A 16,276-nucleotide genomic window follows, 5' to 3' on the forward strand; every position below is an offset into this window, starting at 1 on the left:
AATATTTAGGGACAAAATCTGCCATTAACCAGTTGACCAAATTATTATTAGAGGGAAAGGCCATTTTTAATTTCTTATTACAGTAACATACCACAGCTAATGTAGTCTCATAAAATAAAGAGTGTGCCCTTAAATCTCAGTGCCACCAATTAAAATGGTTGTACACTCCCTCACCTGATTAAGTTACCTGAAGATTTTAAATGTTTCTACAATTAAACTGACAAACCTTGCAGCTCTTGAAAATACTCTTCAGCCTTCTACATATTTCCTTGCACTTAATGCCACCTGAGTTCAGTGACACACGCTTTCAAATGTTTAAGAATAGACGTGTTTGGAAATATGGTAGCAGAAGGAAAATGCTGTGGATATGTTTGTATCTTGTTTGACCAATTATTAAAATAGTCCATTTGACTTTCAACTTCATTACAGAACATTTTTCTATTAGAAATCAAACAGGGTCTGTAACAAGCCTTTAAAGATGTTTCTTATAATATTGTGATTTCTGTCAAATGAACAGGCATGCATTATTTTAAATGAGAATCTATACAAATGAACCTTCATGGCAGTATAGAAGGTGAAGCATTTATATTTATGAATATGTTTTCTAGTGTATGCTGTAAAATAGCAATCGAAATAAATTGTAAAACAACTTCTTTTGTACTCAGCCCTGAAATCTAAGCATTACCTATGTCTAGAAAAATAATACTTATTTATGGCTGCAATTAAGCATATGAAATGAAACTGGTTCTGCACTATGATATTAATGGTATCAAATATATAAAAAGAGATAGCAGTATATAATAGAAACTAAAGTCACAAGGGGTTTAGCAAACCTTGTACTATCCACTGAACTTTTAGATTTAAGCCATACAAAACCATTCTTTATATGATACTAAAAACTTGCCACCTCTTTAAAACTGGATTAATTATAAAGCTCAAGGGAAGGGAAGGGAAGGGAAGGGAAGGGAAGGGAAGCAGTGTCCAGAGGCTGTTCCACATGCCATGAAATGCTTTATTTTTCCATTCAAACACCTCTTTATTTATTCTCCGGAGTTAAGTTTTGTAGAATTATTTGTGTGTCCTACATGTTTTACATACGCCTTCCCACGTTTCTGCAGTAATGAGAGTAGAGGGGGCAAGGACAATAACTGATGCACACTTTACTTTTTAGCTTCTCCAGACAATTTCCTGGAAATTTTGACACACTGACTGTTCTAATAACAATTTAAATCTGCATTTGTTCTTGAAGTTGCTTACTTCAGAGGTGTACTTTAGTTTTGAACCTGAATCCTCTTAAATTGCAAAAAGTCAATTCTCCCTCAGACCACTCTTAACCAAATCTATATGTTACAGATCATATTCATATCTGGCAAAGATTATTTGTGATCTCAGAAATATTAGGCTGTGGAGTAGAAGATCAAAGATTCAAGCCCTGTCATCTAACCAGCTATCAACTCTGATACACGTTTTTTAAAAAAAACTTAGCTATGTTTTAGTGCAGCACCTGAACTGACAAGCCATGGCTTGAGATCAGGTGGCAAACAAGAATTGGAAACTACCTATGGTCTGAAATGGGATTTTAGTTTCTGCTAGCTATGGTTGAGTGTAAAGTCTGAATTTACAAACCATAGTTATGGCCATTGCTCCATCACTGGAGGCCACTACTCCTAAGGATAGAGTGCTGAGCACATTGAAAACTATGCAGATATGCAGCTCTAAACTATGGTTTGCTTGTTCATGTGGAAGTTCACACCATGGCTTGTTATAAACAATAAGCACAAACCCTGTTCTGGAAAGATATCTGAACTGAATCATACTGAGAGCACAATTCTATACATATTTGCTCAGAAGTAAATTCCCAGTAAGTGTGTTTACGATTGAAGTACAGATGGTGGGTTTAGACAAGTCACTCTCAGTTTAACTTGTTGTGAGGATAAAATGGGAGAATCCTTTGTGTACTTGCCTAAACTTTGTGGAGGAATTGTAGGATACCAATGTGATAAAATAGTATATACTTTGAAGTTTTAAAAATAATTCTTTTTAAATTTCCAAAACTAAAACTGTTATTCTAATGTGACATTTTATAATTATTTCTCCAGAGCATCTTAGATCCAAATCTATCACTAGATATGAAATGAATGGAAAACCTCCAACTAAATGAAAGAAAATGAGAAAGGTTTCTCAAAAGTACTTTTTTTAACCTAAAAAGATCACAATCTTTTAGCGTGGGGTCAGATTTCATAAAGTCTCATCTCATAATAAGTAATTATTAAATACTGAAAATATTTATGACAATTCATAACAATCCATCAACAGAAACTGTGTATTACTTTTAAAACATACACAGTTTAGGCTATGATTCTGAGAGTACTGATGAGAAATATAAAAGATACATGGAATTCATTTTCATGAAAGGTTTAGATGAATCATAATGTGCAGTTTACTCTGGATTTACTAATGAATTTCATTCTCATTTGTACACACATTGAGATTATATACAAATATTATTTTATACTGAAAAAATCAAATGCAGTTGTTTTGTACATAAGAAAATAAAGAACAAATTAAACCTTTTTGAAATTATTAACAAAAATAGAAAGAATACAAGAATGATAAATGCAGTGATGCAGCTTGCAATTAATTTTCTCTCCTGCTTTTTGATTATTCAAATAAAAATCCCCATGGAACCAGGTTTTGCTATTGATTTCTAAAGAGAATTCCCACTTGCCTTTGATTGAAATAGCGTATAACAACATTTTGTTGCTTAAACATTTTTTCCTTTGCTGCTCCAAGAACATGTCTAGGGTATGATCATATTCCTCATTCCAACCCTGTCATTTTAAAGGAAAGAACTTTTGTATTGGAGGTGTACATTTATATATATTTATGTTATTTTAAAGCTTGATATCTTTCTTTAATATACATGACAGTCAGTGCAAAATGCTTTAAATCAAAACATGCTCAAAAAAAGTTATTTTAGAATTTGGATTATTAGCTGATTATGAGGAAGTTACCAACATTCTTGATTGTAAACCCATTGCATGGAATCATGCTCCTTTGAAATCAGAGGAACCTGCTTCAACATCATGGGGCTTAAGATCTGTTTAAAGTTGAAAAAGATTCTTGTAACAATCATACCTTCTATAGGCCAAATCTCAAATATTTTTTCTTCCATAGATCATTGGGTTACTCAAAAATACTTGTGTCTTCTTGGTTTGTATCTATGTAATAGATTCAATGAGTTGATGTGGGGAAAATTTCTGTGTGTTCACGTCATACACAGACTGATCCACAGCAATAGGTTAGTCAAAATATTTAGATTGAAGCCAATGAGAATTTGAGATGCCTGGATTGAGGACTAGGTTCTAGACAGGGAATGGCAGGGAGAGCTGACTCCAGTATAATTCCAGGTGCTTAGATGGAGCAATACCACTGTAAATGGAAACTGAATTGCCTTTAAGGATACTTGTCAAATTTTTAAGTAGTAAGCAATACACTCCTATATGAAATTAGATTAATTTCTGCAGAGAGACAGACTAAACAGAGAACGTATTTAGTAAACATAATACAATGTTACATGCAAGGATTTTAATTCAGCCAGCTCCAATAGTCATTTTATTAAAGCAATATATATTTATCCCCTTCCATTGCAAGCAATGCAGGTTTCCCACTCTAATCAGGAAGCCCTGACAGTAATATAACTGACTCTATATTCTAGTTAACTATTAAGGAATAGTTTTTAATAGGTTAAAAAAAGAACAAAATTTCTGAAAACAAACAAGCAAAAATGACATCTGTACTATCTGCAGAGTTGATAACAGAAGGGGCCATGTTTTAGGGTGCCCTTTCCCCTCTGCCCCTGATGAAAAAGCATCATTTGTACATGCAGGACAAAACTTTTTCACCATCTAGAGCCTAGTTTGCCTTTTCTTGCTTCCCTGCCCCCAAATATTTGTGTGTATGTTTATGTCTCTGTGTACATGGAAGCACCCAATTTAGGTTCCAGTATTTTATAATACAAATGGCACAAAAAAGCTATCCTACTCTGAGTAAGTGATGTCTCTGTGTCTGTTTTATATTATTTCTCATTTTCTAAATGTGACCCTTTACAATTATTACTTATATAGACTAATACAATTTAAAGTGACGTTCTCTTGAAATTCTGTTTTTATTGTTGTTTCCCATGGTTTTTTTTAAATTATCAAGCCCATTTAAGGTAGGGCATAGTTTAACAATGCTAGCCTAGAAGTATAGCGACGATAAAGAACAACCTGTAGTCATATGGAGAAAATACTTGATTGCTATCCGTAATATGTCTTACTTGTTCACTTGCTGTTGGTTTAAAACTAAGAAAGTGCAAAAACATTATAGCTTGTTTCTCCACTATGTAATGTACTAAATGTCTGGAAACCAAGTGCATTCATTCAGCATGTATGTGATAGAAAACCTTACATTGATTTAGAAATATATTCATTTTCTCCAACGGAAAAAGCCATACTAGCCAATTAGAAGAATATATACAATGATTTAAAAAGTGCACAAAAATATGCTGATCTGTACAATGGTAAGTTTAAAACCTGAAACCAAAGCTGTAGAAGGCTCTCACACAAGGATATTAGGTCTTAAAATATGGGCATTAGCCAATTTTTCCTCAAATTAAGTTTCCTGATTACTGATGGCTATTCTAAGAAAGATGGTCAGGTTTTCAGTCTGTCAGAATCACAAAACATTTTCCCACTGTATTTTCAGTCATAATTTTACATATTGAAAACTATATTATGGCAGTATAAGTTCTCATTTATCTCCTAATATGCATTTTTCTTAACAGAGAAGCTCTATCATGTACTTGTATAATAATTAAAGTTACTTTAGCTTTACGATTTCTCAAAATCTACACCACCTTTTTTAAAAAATAAATAAATCATACATTATTTTCTCTCAAATTAATTCTTTTTAACTCTTTTTATGATAGCGTTGAATCCCATAAAGAAAGATGAATTATCACATACTGAGCCCAAGCTGTGAAACAGGAGGAGACAAATAGAGACCCCTACTGTGTTTAACAACGTAGAAGGAATTCCAGTCTCAATAGAAAAATTTCTATCCTATTTCCACAGGCCACATAAGCTAATATGAACGTGAACAGTGGAGGGCACTCTTGCTATGCAGAACTTGCATTGACCTGGTATACTTATTTTGATCTATTTAGTGGCCTAAATTTCAGAATTTAAGTTCACAGCCACCTGTGGCATAGTCACTAACTGCATTCTGTTTAAAACATATGCAGCATCTAACCAACCACTAGGGCCTTTGTGTAAACTGATAAAAACATATCAAGCATTCTACATTGTGTGGTTAATACCTGTAAAAACATATCTTGGTATCACATATTTAAATGTAACTGTGTGTATTTTAGTAGCACGTGATCACAAATGATGCACAATACTGTGGAAAAGTTTAAAATGTCATATATGTTCAGTAATTCAATATATGTAATTCATTGTAAGCTGGCTGGCGTTTGCCAGTATTCAAACTGAAATGATACAAGCTTTTATTAGGAGCTAATACAATGTTAAGCTTTGATCACTTCCATATATCAAGTGCTGAAACATGAATTACAGCATAAGTCTAAATAATGTAAGAATTTACAACATTTAAATGTGACTTCCCAGTTTCAGATACATAAAACTGCCTGGCCAAGTTAAAGCTGATGTTGAGAATAGGAAAAACTGAAAACAGATTTAATACCACAGAAACTTCTATAGAGATTTATCAATGCTGTCTCACTGATAGTGAAGGAGCTATTTGCATATGTACATGGTGCAAGATCAGGTCTGAATTCTAGCCTTGAAGTACAGTGATGGCTCACTGATCTACCTGCCCACAGATAATCATTCTAAATAGATAAACTAATATCACTAATAAACCATATGAGTCAGTTGCCATTACGCGTATGAAATATTGATACATATAATTAGGTTTATAGGGCCCATTATTTAGAGAACTGACTTAGAATAATGACCAACAAAATCATTTTGATTAACTCAAAGAAAACTGTATCCGCAATGGGAAGGTTAATTAAGCAATTAAAAGCTGCATTAAAGAACTCCTTTTCTTTAAGACTGTAAACACTTGTGTTGAACTAGATAGGCATTTGATAAGCTGTAGAGAATGTACCAAAACTCACAAGACTGTCGAGTTAACACTCCGATTCGGTGTTAACACTTAACAGAACAAGTGGTAAGCCGTGCTGCCAAGGTCAACTGCACAGATGTACTAATTGTATTATGAGCTTGACATCTAGTGGCCACCCCTGGCAGGGCAAAGCAGGCAAAGGTTAAATCAGCAAACCTTGTCAAAGCACTTCTAACTACCCACCCTCAGGGAGAGTCCATCGGAAGCTTGTTGGCACTCCTTGCAATAGCACCTTTTCACTGACAACAAACAAAAAAACTCACTGTAATCTACTCAACACTAAAGCACAGAAAACAGAAAAAGGGTGTTCTTTGAACACTGAAAGTAACATGCGTGCATCTTCATTGCACAAGGAAGGATAACATTACTTTGTAACATATGTAGACATTTATTGCCTTTGTGGGTTTTCAGCCTATGTGAATATTTTTAATATAACAGTCAAAACTTTTTACTAGAACTGCTTTTGAGTTCTGTATAGGTACTATTGTGATATGCAGACATTAAACAAAAGAATGACTCTTACTCTGGAATAATTTTTTGCTAAAAAAAAAGTATTTTACAAAAAGAATAATTAATATTTTATAATTTCTACTATACTTATATACCACAATTTGCCATTGCCTTTTTCAATAGTCCTGTATTTGCTCTATTATAAAACAACAACAACAGATCTTAAGAGGACTACTCTCAAACAAGTTTAGGAGGACAGGATGCATGGTTTTGTTCCCTTTCATCAATGCTTAATCTCATTTTTCTAGAAAACACATCTAACCCAAAAACAACTCCTCTGAAGTTAATCCTCTATAATATAAACATTGGAAATGAAAAATGTGATTTTATTCATATAAAATGAAAGTGCAACATAGAATTTGCAATATTTTGAGCATTTATTGTAGAAACAAGATACTTTTACTAAACCTAAACATTTCCTTCACTATTTGTAAAGCATTACTATCACCATTTGTAAAGCTTTCTAAATGAAAAACATCATTTCAGTATTTTCTATTTTTCAGCTTCTGTTTTATTTTGTTCGAAGTGTATTAAGAAGCTATTTCATCCAATATCACAGCAGATCTACTTTATTATCAGCAAAACTAAAATGGATCTTGTTCTTACAAATGAATGTTCTCTAGATATGCTACTGTTGGTTTGGCACTCAGTCAACAAATCATGTAATGAAATAAAAGCCTCTTGTTTTCTCAGTGGTTAAACAGAAGTAGCACACTATTTTATTTGGTTACTTCCTAATTTCAAAATATTAATATTTAAGAACTATGAACGGCAGCTTTAAAAGTATTTATAATTTAAAAAACAGTTTGGCAAGTATTCATGTTTAAGAATATGCACATGCAGCTGATATTCATTGTATAAAGAGAGTTAATTGTAATGATTTTTCAAAGGAAATTAAATGCCCTTATTCATGGAAAGCATATATTTCACTGTCTCCTTGAGGATGCATCTCTGGGATTAATAGCACAAAAGAATCTACACCTCTTTTGGCTTGCTTTATCATTTGCATACTAAAATAATCAACTTTTTAATTATTCTTGCTATTAAACCATACTTTTGGGGAATCTCTGAATAGCATACAAAATCTGATTCAAATGATTATAAAGCAACTCTGTGTAATATGTCTAAAGTACTTTAGTAAAATACACTAATTCTCTTTCTTAATGCTAACAGTTAATCAGCAAATCTTTTAAAACATTATTTTTAAATTGATAAAGCGAAGATTTAGTTATTATTTTAAGTAGAATGTTTGCCAAAAGTCATACGATTTCATATTTAATTGTGTGTTTGCCATCACCTCTCATGCTCTTAAGAGAATTACATCTTACAGAAAAATTGCAAATAAGATCCATGCTTCTTTATCTTTATAAGTTCCATATAACTTACGTTTTAAATCATTAGAAATATCTACAGCGATCAAATCTATAAAATAACTGGCTATATTACCATCCAAACTTGATGTCAGCCACTAGATGTTCAAATATCAAAGAAGAATAAATGGAATTTTAAAAGAAATAATTTTAGTATAAGATAAAAATCTTTAGCACAATATACATGTATCTTTACAATGTGTTGCAAGTCACATGGCATTACTGCATGACTTGGTGCTCTTTAACGTAAACCAAATAATAATTAATGTTACTTTAAGTGGTATAAAATACCTTCTCAAAATGTTTTCAAATGATAAATTTTTAAGCCCCCTTTTGCCCAATTATTGCCCACTCGAAAATGTTAAGAGGTTCCACCCACAAGAAAATTGCAAATGCATTTGGGTCAAAAGTGTGTACAATGTTTCCATTTGCTGTAACAAAACAAGACTGTTCTGTAGTGCTAGTAATCTCATGATTTAGAGAGAATCATTTAAATGGGGATGTAAAGTCTCCTGATATTTGAGATTAAACTCATTCAGTACAGAGAACAGCAAATTCGCCATATTGGCTTTTATAACAACTCTTTCAGTTATTGTGCCACTCTTTATAATGACCATTTCTTTCAATATGGCACCCTTTTAAATGTTTTATACATACTTTTTGTTCACTACTTGTCAGCAAAAAACGCTATGCAGATTCTAATTAATCACTACATGTAAGCATTCATTTTCCAATTTACCAGAAGAATGATATATCTTTTCCACAACAAACATTTCAGAATAGTAACATTCAGAATGGTTTTCATATATCTGAGAATGTTCTATTTCATGAAATAAAGTTGCATTGCACAATCTGACTTCAACTATTATTTATTGTTTTTCTAAAAACTTCTATTGTAACACTGCCACCTAAATTGACTGGCCTTCGTATAACTTTAAATATGGCCTAATGTTTATCTTCCACTCTGTCAAACTGTCAGGTTTCTTTTTGCTACTGTGTAACATAATATCTGTTAGAAAAAAAGGAGCATTCTCTCTTAACAGCTTTTCTTAATGAATGCAATGTTAAATGTGATTCCCATGTATATAAAAAAGCTCCACAATTCTATTATAACCAAGACTATGAAGTGAAATTCCTTAAAGAGAACTAAGGTTAACCTATATTCAGGGTAATAGTTTATCTTTTAAAAATACTACAAATGTACTTTTTTTGCCTGTTCTACTTGGTTAGGGCTAGGTTTTGGCCTGTTGCAAAACAAGGTTCAGAACTAAGGCAATACCTTGACTATAACTGTAAACTGAAATGAAGAACGGTGACTTTATAAGATATGTCTGAACAGTTTGTTATTCCTGGATATACTGAAACAGTTTAACTCCTTTACAGGTAAAATATTTACATTTAGTAAGGTGTGAATGATGAACACCAAACTCATGTGGCTACATATACTGCAATCTACATACATTACTCTATTCATACTTCTGAAAATGAAAGTGCAACATGGAAGCAGGACTACTTTAGCTTGTTACTAACCTACAGAAAGGCTTTACTTGAAGTATTAAAATATTTTTTATTAAACAGGGACATAGCACATTTTGATCACAACATTCTAAAGCAGAGAAGTATTTACATTGTTGCATTTTAAGGCTGCTGTGAAAGCCGATTTTGAGCTATTCAGGGACCACAATAATAACGCTTTAAAATTCCTCACTGGGATGCAATGTAGTCCTTTTGATGGAAAGACTGTCTTTCTCATTCGGCAGAAATAAATCCATTCATTTGATCATGTAGTCATTGAGGGCAATACAAAACAAACCAAGTGTGAGAAATTCTATGTGATGAAGTAAACAAAACAAAACCCCAAAAAAGAAAAAAAGAGAGAAAAACCATTTCCATGACAAAAAGATTCTTTGTTCTTAATCTACACACCATATGCAAGCGTTTCTTTTTAGCATATCTCCTGTTCTAATCTCCGGTGACATGGCTACATAGATAAGAGTCGCTAAACAAAACAAAAAACCCTCCTAGTTGAACAATTTTCTTCAATTTATTAACTCACCAGAAGTGCCATAATGAGGCAGTTAGTTTTTTTCCTTGTTAACTTTTTAAAATATTCAGCGTTGTATCAATTTTTAGACCAAGCACTCTACCAATCCACTGTGGATTTTAAAAAATGACAATGCTGTATTTTTTTAAAGAAAAGAAATGCTGATCTGCTTAGATCACAGTATTTTTAAACCAAGTGAAGAGTTAATATTAAAGTAAGAAACACATTATTTTATACTTCAGCTGTAAACTTGTTTCACTGCCTATCCATTATTGTCTTCATCCAAGAAGCTTTTCACTACTAGTTGAAGCCAACCCCTTTCCCTTGTTTTGGGAGTCCTTTCATGAAAAGGAGGTGGTAGGAGTGGTAGCCCTGAATATTTGCCAATCTAACAGATGCTTTAACCTTATGAAGTCAATTCATACTGCTCTAAGCTTCAAAGTTGCAAAGTTTATTTTAAATAGTCAAATCCCCTTTGTTGCCAAGTTCTCGTTTTCCCCCCAGATAGAACTCCTTTTCTGAACCACTGTTTTTTATTGGGTGAAATAAAAGAAAGAAGGCTGGATAAAGGGGGGGGTCGTCATTCTGACAATGGTTACCTGATTACGCATAAATAAAAAATAAAAAATTGAGTGATAACTGCATGAGAGAAAGAATGGAGAACTTTCTAGTGTAGAAGTCAGTTTTCACCCCAGAAAAAGTGGAACTTAAGGTTTAAAAAACCGCTATGGCAAATATTACTGCCTCATGCAGTTAATCACGTTTAAAAGGACCCTAACACGTTTGTAAAAGGGAGTTCACAAACCGTGTTGACCAGTTGCAACCAAATATTTTTGAAAGCAGAGGTAACTTGTTTTATTACCACTCTGGCAAACCTGAATGCTACCCTATCTTGGAACGGCCCAAATAAATTCTGTTCAGCCTGGCAAGAAATGCAGAAAGGGTAGGGCCGTGCATAATGCACCTCAAATCCTAGAAAACCGCCAGCAGCTTCATGGCAATAGAGATGGCAAGCTAAGGCAGGCGTGAGACAACCTAAACTCTGCCTCAGGCCAGACATTTATCCACCCCAGGCCTTGACAATTATCCCTTTGCCTCGCACAAGTTCCCTCCCTAACGTTCAGGAGAGGCATCTTTTCCCTCTGACCTTCTGACCACCTCTCCTTATTTACGGGACACACCCTTCTCTTCGGACACCCCCCCCTCCCCGCCGCCGCCTTTGGCCTGTTTCCTTTCAGGAAGAGCCAGGAAGTCGTCGGAGAAGATAAAAATCTTCTTCAAAACCATTTGGCCCGTGTAATCTTTGTTGGGCGTTTGGAGGGAGGAGCCTCGGGCCACTGGGGCGTTGAGGAAGCCCCCTCAAGAGCCCCCCCCTTTTTTACCTCAAGAGTTACCACGAAGGTTGCAATCCTCGCCCTAGTAAATCCCACTGGAGACAGAGAGGCTTACTAAGTTCTGGGTGAGAACCAGGACCGGGCTGCGAGAGTCTCTTTCCCGGGCGGAGGAGGGAGCGCCTCGTGGAGCTTTATTTGTTGTCAAGGGGGCTACGTCGCCGTAGTGAGGGCCGCTTCCGGGGGCTACATCGCCGCAGTCAAAAGCTCCGGAGAAAAGGTTTAGCTCGCAGCCGCCGTCGCTTTTGCCACCTCCCCTCAACTCCTTTATTAACTTTCCGCTTTGGAGAAAGAGGAGGAAAGCGGCGGAGGAAAAAGTGAGGTTTCTTCAGTCGAAAGTAAAACTCTAGAAAAGAAACCCGGGTGGAGAGAAGAGGCGGCAAGACGAGCCTTGGCTGGTGGCGGTAGCAGCGGGAAAGGAGGGGATTCGAAGTACCTCACACGCGCGCACACACCCCTCTTCAACTCCAGAGGAGTGGGGAGGATCTAACTCTCACCCCACTCTAACTCTCTCACGCCAAAGTCCAGACATAATCCAAGCGCTCAGACGCACGCAGGAGTACCCAGAAGGGACTCCGTGGGAAAAGAACACTTGTTCGGAAGGGGAGTGTGTCCGGGTCGGTGGAACTTATGCTGAGCTGCTTAACTTTACTTCCCATCGGAGTTTCTCTTGGATCGTTTCTACGCTTAAATCCCTCCAGTAACTGAAGAAGAAATCAACCGGATCCCAGGATCAGGAAGGACATACACACGGACACGCACACCACACACACACAGACCCTGACTCGACCCCCTCCCCTCCCAGTCCCGGCTGCCTTACCTTGCTCCGAAAGCACCTCCGCTTGTAGCTCCTCGTCCGATTTGAGATGCTGGGGCTTGGCTTGCTTTCGCCGAGACATGCTGCTAACTGGGGCGTCTTCTTGTGCCTGCTTTTTGCAGAGACATCAGCGAGAGGTGGAGCGCTGGGGGGAAGGGGGGTGGGGTGGGCTGGTTAGGTAGGTGGGAAAAGACTCGGTCGTGAGGCAAAGTCGAGTTGGTGGCGTCGGACCACCCCCCTCCTCCTCCTCCTCCTCTCCTTATTTCGCCACCAACAAATTAAAAATAAATAAATAAATTCACAAGCCAGCCGAGCGGAGGTGGCGGCGGATCAGCCGGGCGGGGTATGCGCGGGGCTGTGCTCGGCGCGCTGCAGGATGGGGCGGCTGCGCGGCTCGCGCATGGGGCTCAGTAATTATGATTGTGAATAATGCATGGCGATTAATGATGCTGGGGGCAAGCGCGGATTGGCCCGGCTCCAGCGGACTCGGGCTGCATATGTAAATGAAGGATGGCGCTCAGCAATTAGCCGCTTTAGTCCGCCAAATGATGCGTCCGTCTGCCCGGCACCGGCAGCGCCTCCTGCAAGAGGCGCGGACTGCAGCAGCAGCAGCAGCGGCGGGGGCAGCAGCAGCAGCAGCAGCAGAGACTTCAGGCGGCGGCTGCAAAACACACACAGACTCACGCACCAAAGGGATCTCACTCTGCGCGTGCATTCACTTTACACACCATAGGTGCCAAAGCTTCACGGCTGGGGGAAGGCCACGGTCTTGGCGGCTTTCTCTTCCCCTGTATCTCTTCTCCCTTCCCTTCTTTTCCTCGTTTTATTTTTTTGCTTTTGAATTACTTCACTCTGTGTCTTTTTTCCAGGTTCCTCTTTACCCAGAAGTTAGTCTGCATCGCACTGAGTTTCTCTGCGGCGCCTATAAATTGTCCTTATCGGGAATTACTTAGATTTTTTTGTTTTGTTTTTGAAAGACAAAAGAAAACAACTTTTGCCCGTGTTTGTTTTCTTTTCTTCGCTGCCTTTTCCTTCGCGTTTGTGTGCGTGTGTGTCTCGCGTCTTCTTCTCTTTCGCGCCTCGTAGCTGAGATGACTTCTGCTTCGCTTAGAAGGTGGGGAGGGAAGAGAGTAAACAGCCAAACTCAAGGACCTTGGGGGCAGTTTTGTCTTTCACCTCTTGCCTTCTTCCTCCTTCTTTGTCTTGCAGCCTCTCTCTCGCCAAGAGCTTCCCCGTGGGTGCCGCTGCTGGTGCTGCTGGTCACTTCCTGTTGTCCGGTGGTAGGAACTTTCTTCCCCTCTTCTCTCTCTCTCTCTTTCTCTCTCTCTGATGCAGGCTGCAATGTGACTTTCCGCCCCCTCCTCTCTCTCTCTTTTGGGTGCCACTCCTCCCCACTTGTTCCTGTCTCCCTTCTCCTGAGTTGCTGCGCCCTCCTGCCAAGAATCGCGCTTTTGTTTGGGAAGAGAGACAATCCTTGATCGCCAGCAAAAAAGAACAAGAACCACCGGCGACCCCCTGTGAGGCTTGGAGGGGGTGGTGGGGGTGGGCGAAGGTGGCTGGTTGTTGTGCCGAGGGGAGGGGGGTATTCCCTCGCCGCCGCCGCCGCCGCCGCCTCTTCGCCCCCTCCACTTTCCTTCTCCTGCTCGCCGCTCCCGCAGTCTCGATTGGGTGGGAGACCGGCTTGGCACACGGGCACCCGCCAATCGATGCCTCCCCTCGCGCTGGAAAAGGAGGACTGCGCGCAGCCAGGGCGTTGCTGATTTCGGCGAGAGAAACTTTCAAGTTTGGGAGCGGCGAGGCTCGCGCGGCGGCCGCGGCTCCTCCTCCTTCTCCACCCTCTCCTCCTCCTGCCGCTGCTGCTGCTGCCCCCTCGCCGCCGCCTGATGAGCAGCTCTCGGCCGCCACTGAGAGCGTCTCTCAGCAAACACTTGCCCACCAGCGATGGCTTTTTCTCCGAGACATTACATTCCCTGTTTCAGTTTTTCTGTCTGCGCGCGCGCGCGCGTGTGTGTACGTCTCTCTCTTTTAAAGAGGGGGGAATTCCCCATCCGTTCCTTTCGAGGAAACGCATCCCATCCTCCCAATTTCCTCCCAGATCTGCTTTGGTGGTTCTTTGGTTGGGGAGAAGGGGCGAGGCGAAGGAAGCTAGTTCGAATCCCCTTCTCACTCCACTCCCAAAGTGTGGAAGTAAGAAACTCAGCCACAAGTTGCTTTCTCTCCTTCCTTCTTCCCAGCTCTAACCCAGGAGAGTGACAGCAAAGGGACCCTCCCCATGACAGCATCCGCCGCTAGGATGTACCACTGACCTGCTCGCACGCATCTCCTCCATCTTCCTCTGCATCATCGCAACAACTAGGGTGCTCTTTCCCCCAAAGACACGATTATGGTTCTTCTCCCCGCTTTACCACTGACCTCCCCCTTCCCCCCAACTGCACGCACACGCACACACACACACACACCATCCTCCGCTGGCGTCGCTTTCTGTGTCATTGCTTTGCAATCAATACAAGATCCCCCTTGCTTGCTTGCTTTTGACATCCCATCGCCTCCGGCAACTCTTTGCCGGCAATCTTCTTCTCAAACTCTCTTGTTTGGGGAGCAGGCTGGGAGGTCAGGCGCCCACCTTGTGGGCATGGGGTGGAAATGGGGGAAATGCATAGGGGGGGAAGGTATTTCCTCAACACCCTCCCTCTCTTCCTTTAGCCCCCCTCTTTTCACGTAATCCATCCCCAGCCCTTAAGAGCATCCAAAGCGCGGCTCCTCTTTGGGAAACAACAAGGGTCGCTGGGTAAACTTTGCTTACTGAGTTTAGCTGATCTACCGCAGTTCCCGCTGATAGCATCTTCGTGGCACTACTAGCCTTGCTTCTCTCCCCATCCCGGTTGGTTGGGGGGGGGGGAGTTAAGCAACTCATGGCAACTGGCTTATTTTAGTTATATTTCTTCTCTCTCTTTCTCCCCCCCACCTTTTTAAAATGTTGAAATATTTATTTTTGGATGACTCTGATGTTCCAGGTTTTTAAATTAAAACTCGAAAAGCGCTAAACAAACAAACAAACAACCTCCCAGCATTTTCTGCCAGATCTCTGCATCACGAAAGTAAAGGCAAAGACCATTGTTGTTTATTTTTTCCAAACTCCCGTAATTTTTGTTTAATAATTTTATGCATACAGGTTTTAACAAGAACCTATTTTTTTCTGTTTCTCTTGTTGTTGCGCTCTTGCTTTTCTCTCTCTGCTTTTCTGATTTCTTTCCAGGAGACTGAGCTCAAGACAGCCGAAAGTTTTGCCATCTCGGCTGGGTCATCATCAGCAGATAACTTGGCAGGTTGGGTGGGAGCGCGATTCCTCAGCAAGAATGAAGAGGGAAGAATAGGTAGAGGCACAGCGCAGCGAGGAGAAGCGCGGGGGGGGGGGGACGGCGGCGGGATTGGGTGGATATTTTCACACGAGCAGTTCTTTACAATATCCGCGTGTGGAAAAGAACGAATCCATGGGAATGTGAGCTACGTGTAGTCTCCTTCCGGCTTTGCAATAGGGAATTAAATACAGGCGGATCCAACCTTTCTCGCGCTGTGTTGGTATTTCTGTCGATTACTCCGAAGTGGGAAAGGCCGGTTATTTAGTTTGATTGGGATCCGAAGCACGTTTACTTGGAAGTAAGGCCCATTGGAATCCATGTTGCTCCTTCGCAAGTCAATGAGTTTTGAGTTCGCTCCTGCCGAGTGATATTTTATGTCTTCAGAGGAGAACATATCCAGGCATTTTCTCCCCTTCCCAATTACTCTCAGATTAGAAATATATGTCCATTTTAATCCAATTGTCATCTGCAAGGTCAACTCTTAAGGTTACTGGAACTCCCCCCCCTCATATCATCGCAAATGTTGACTTTCTATGGAATTAAGTTTTTAAAAAGTGTGGCGTGGATCACAGTTGTTTCAACACTTTTAT

At 39.5% G+C, this 16,276-nt stretch overlaps 1 protein-coding gene across 1 annotated transcript in view; it reads right to left on the bottom strand.

Annotated features, from left to right (window-relative positions):
• Positions 1-12,426, bottom strand: part of SALL3 (spalt like transcription factor 3) — a 20,805-nt gene extending 8,379 nt beyond the window's left edge. Inside the window, exon 1 of the mRNA XM_063129800.1 lies at positions 12,331-12,426. Coding sequence (XP_062985870.1) covers positions 12,331-12,409 — 79 coding nt within the window. The 5' untranslated portion in view covers positions 12,410-12,426. The remainder of the gene's footprint in view (positions 1-12,330) is intronic.
• Between the last annotated feature and the right edge of the window lie 3,850 nt (positions 12,427-16,276).

This window comes from Elgaria multicarinata, chromosome 7 (assembly GCF_023053635.1).
Source record: "Elgaria multicarinata webbii isolate HBS135686 ecotype San Diego chromosome 7, rElgMul1.1.pri, whole genome shotgun sequence".
In the NCBI taxonomy this organism is placed as follows: Eukaryota; Metazoa; Chordata; class Lepidosauria; order Squamata; family Anguidae; genus Elgaria; species Elgaria multicarinata.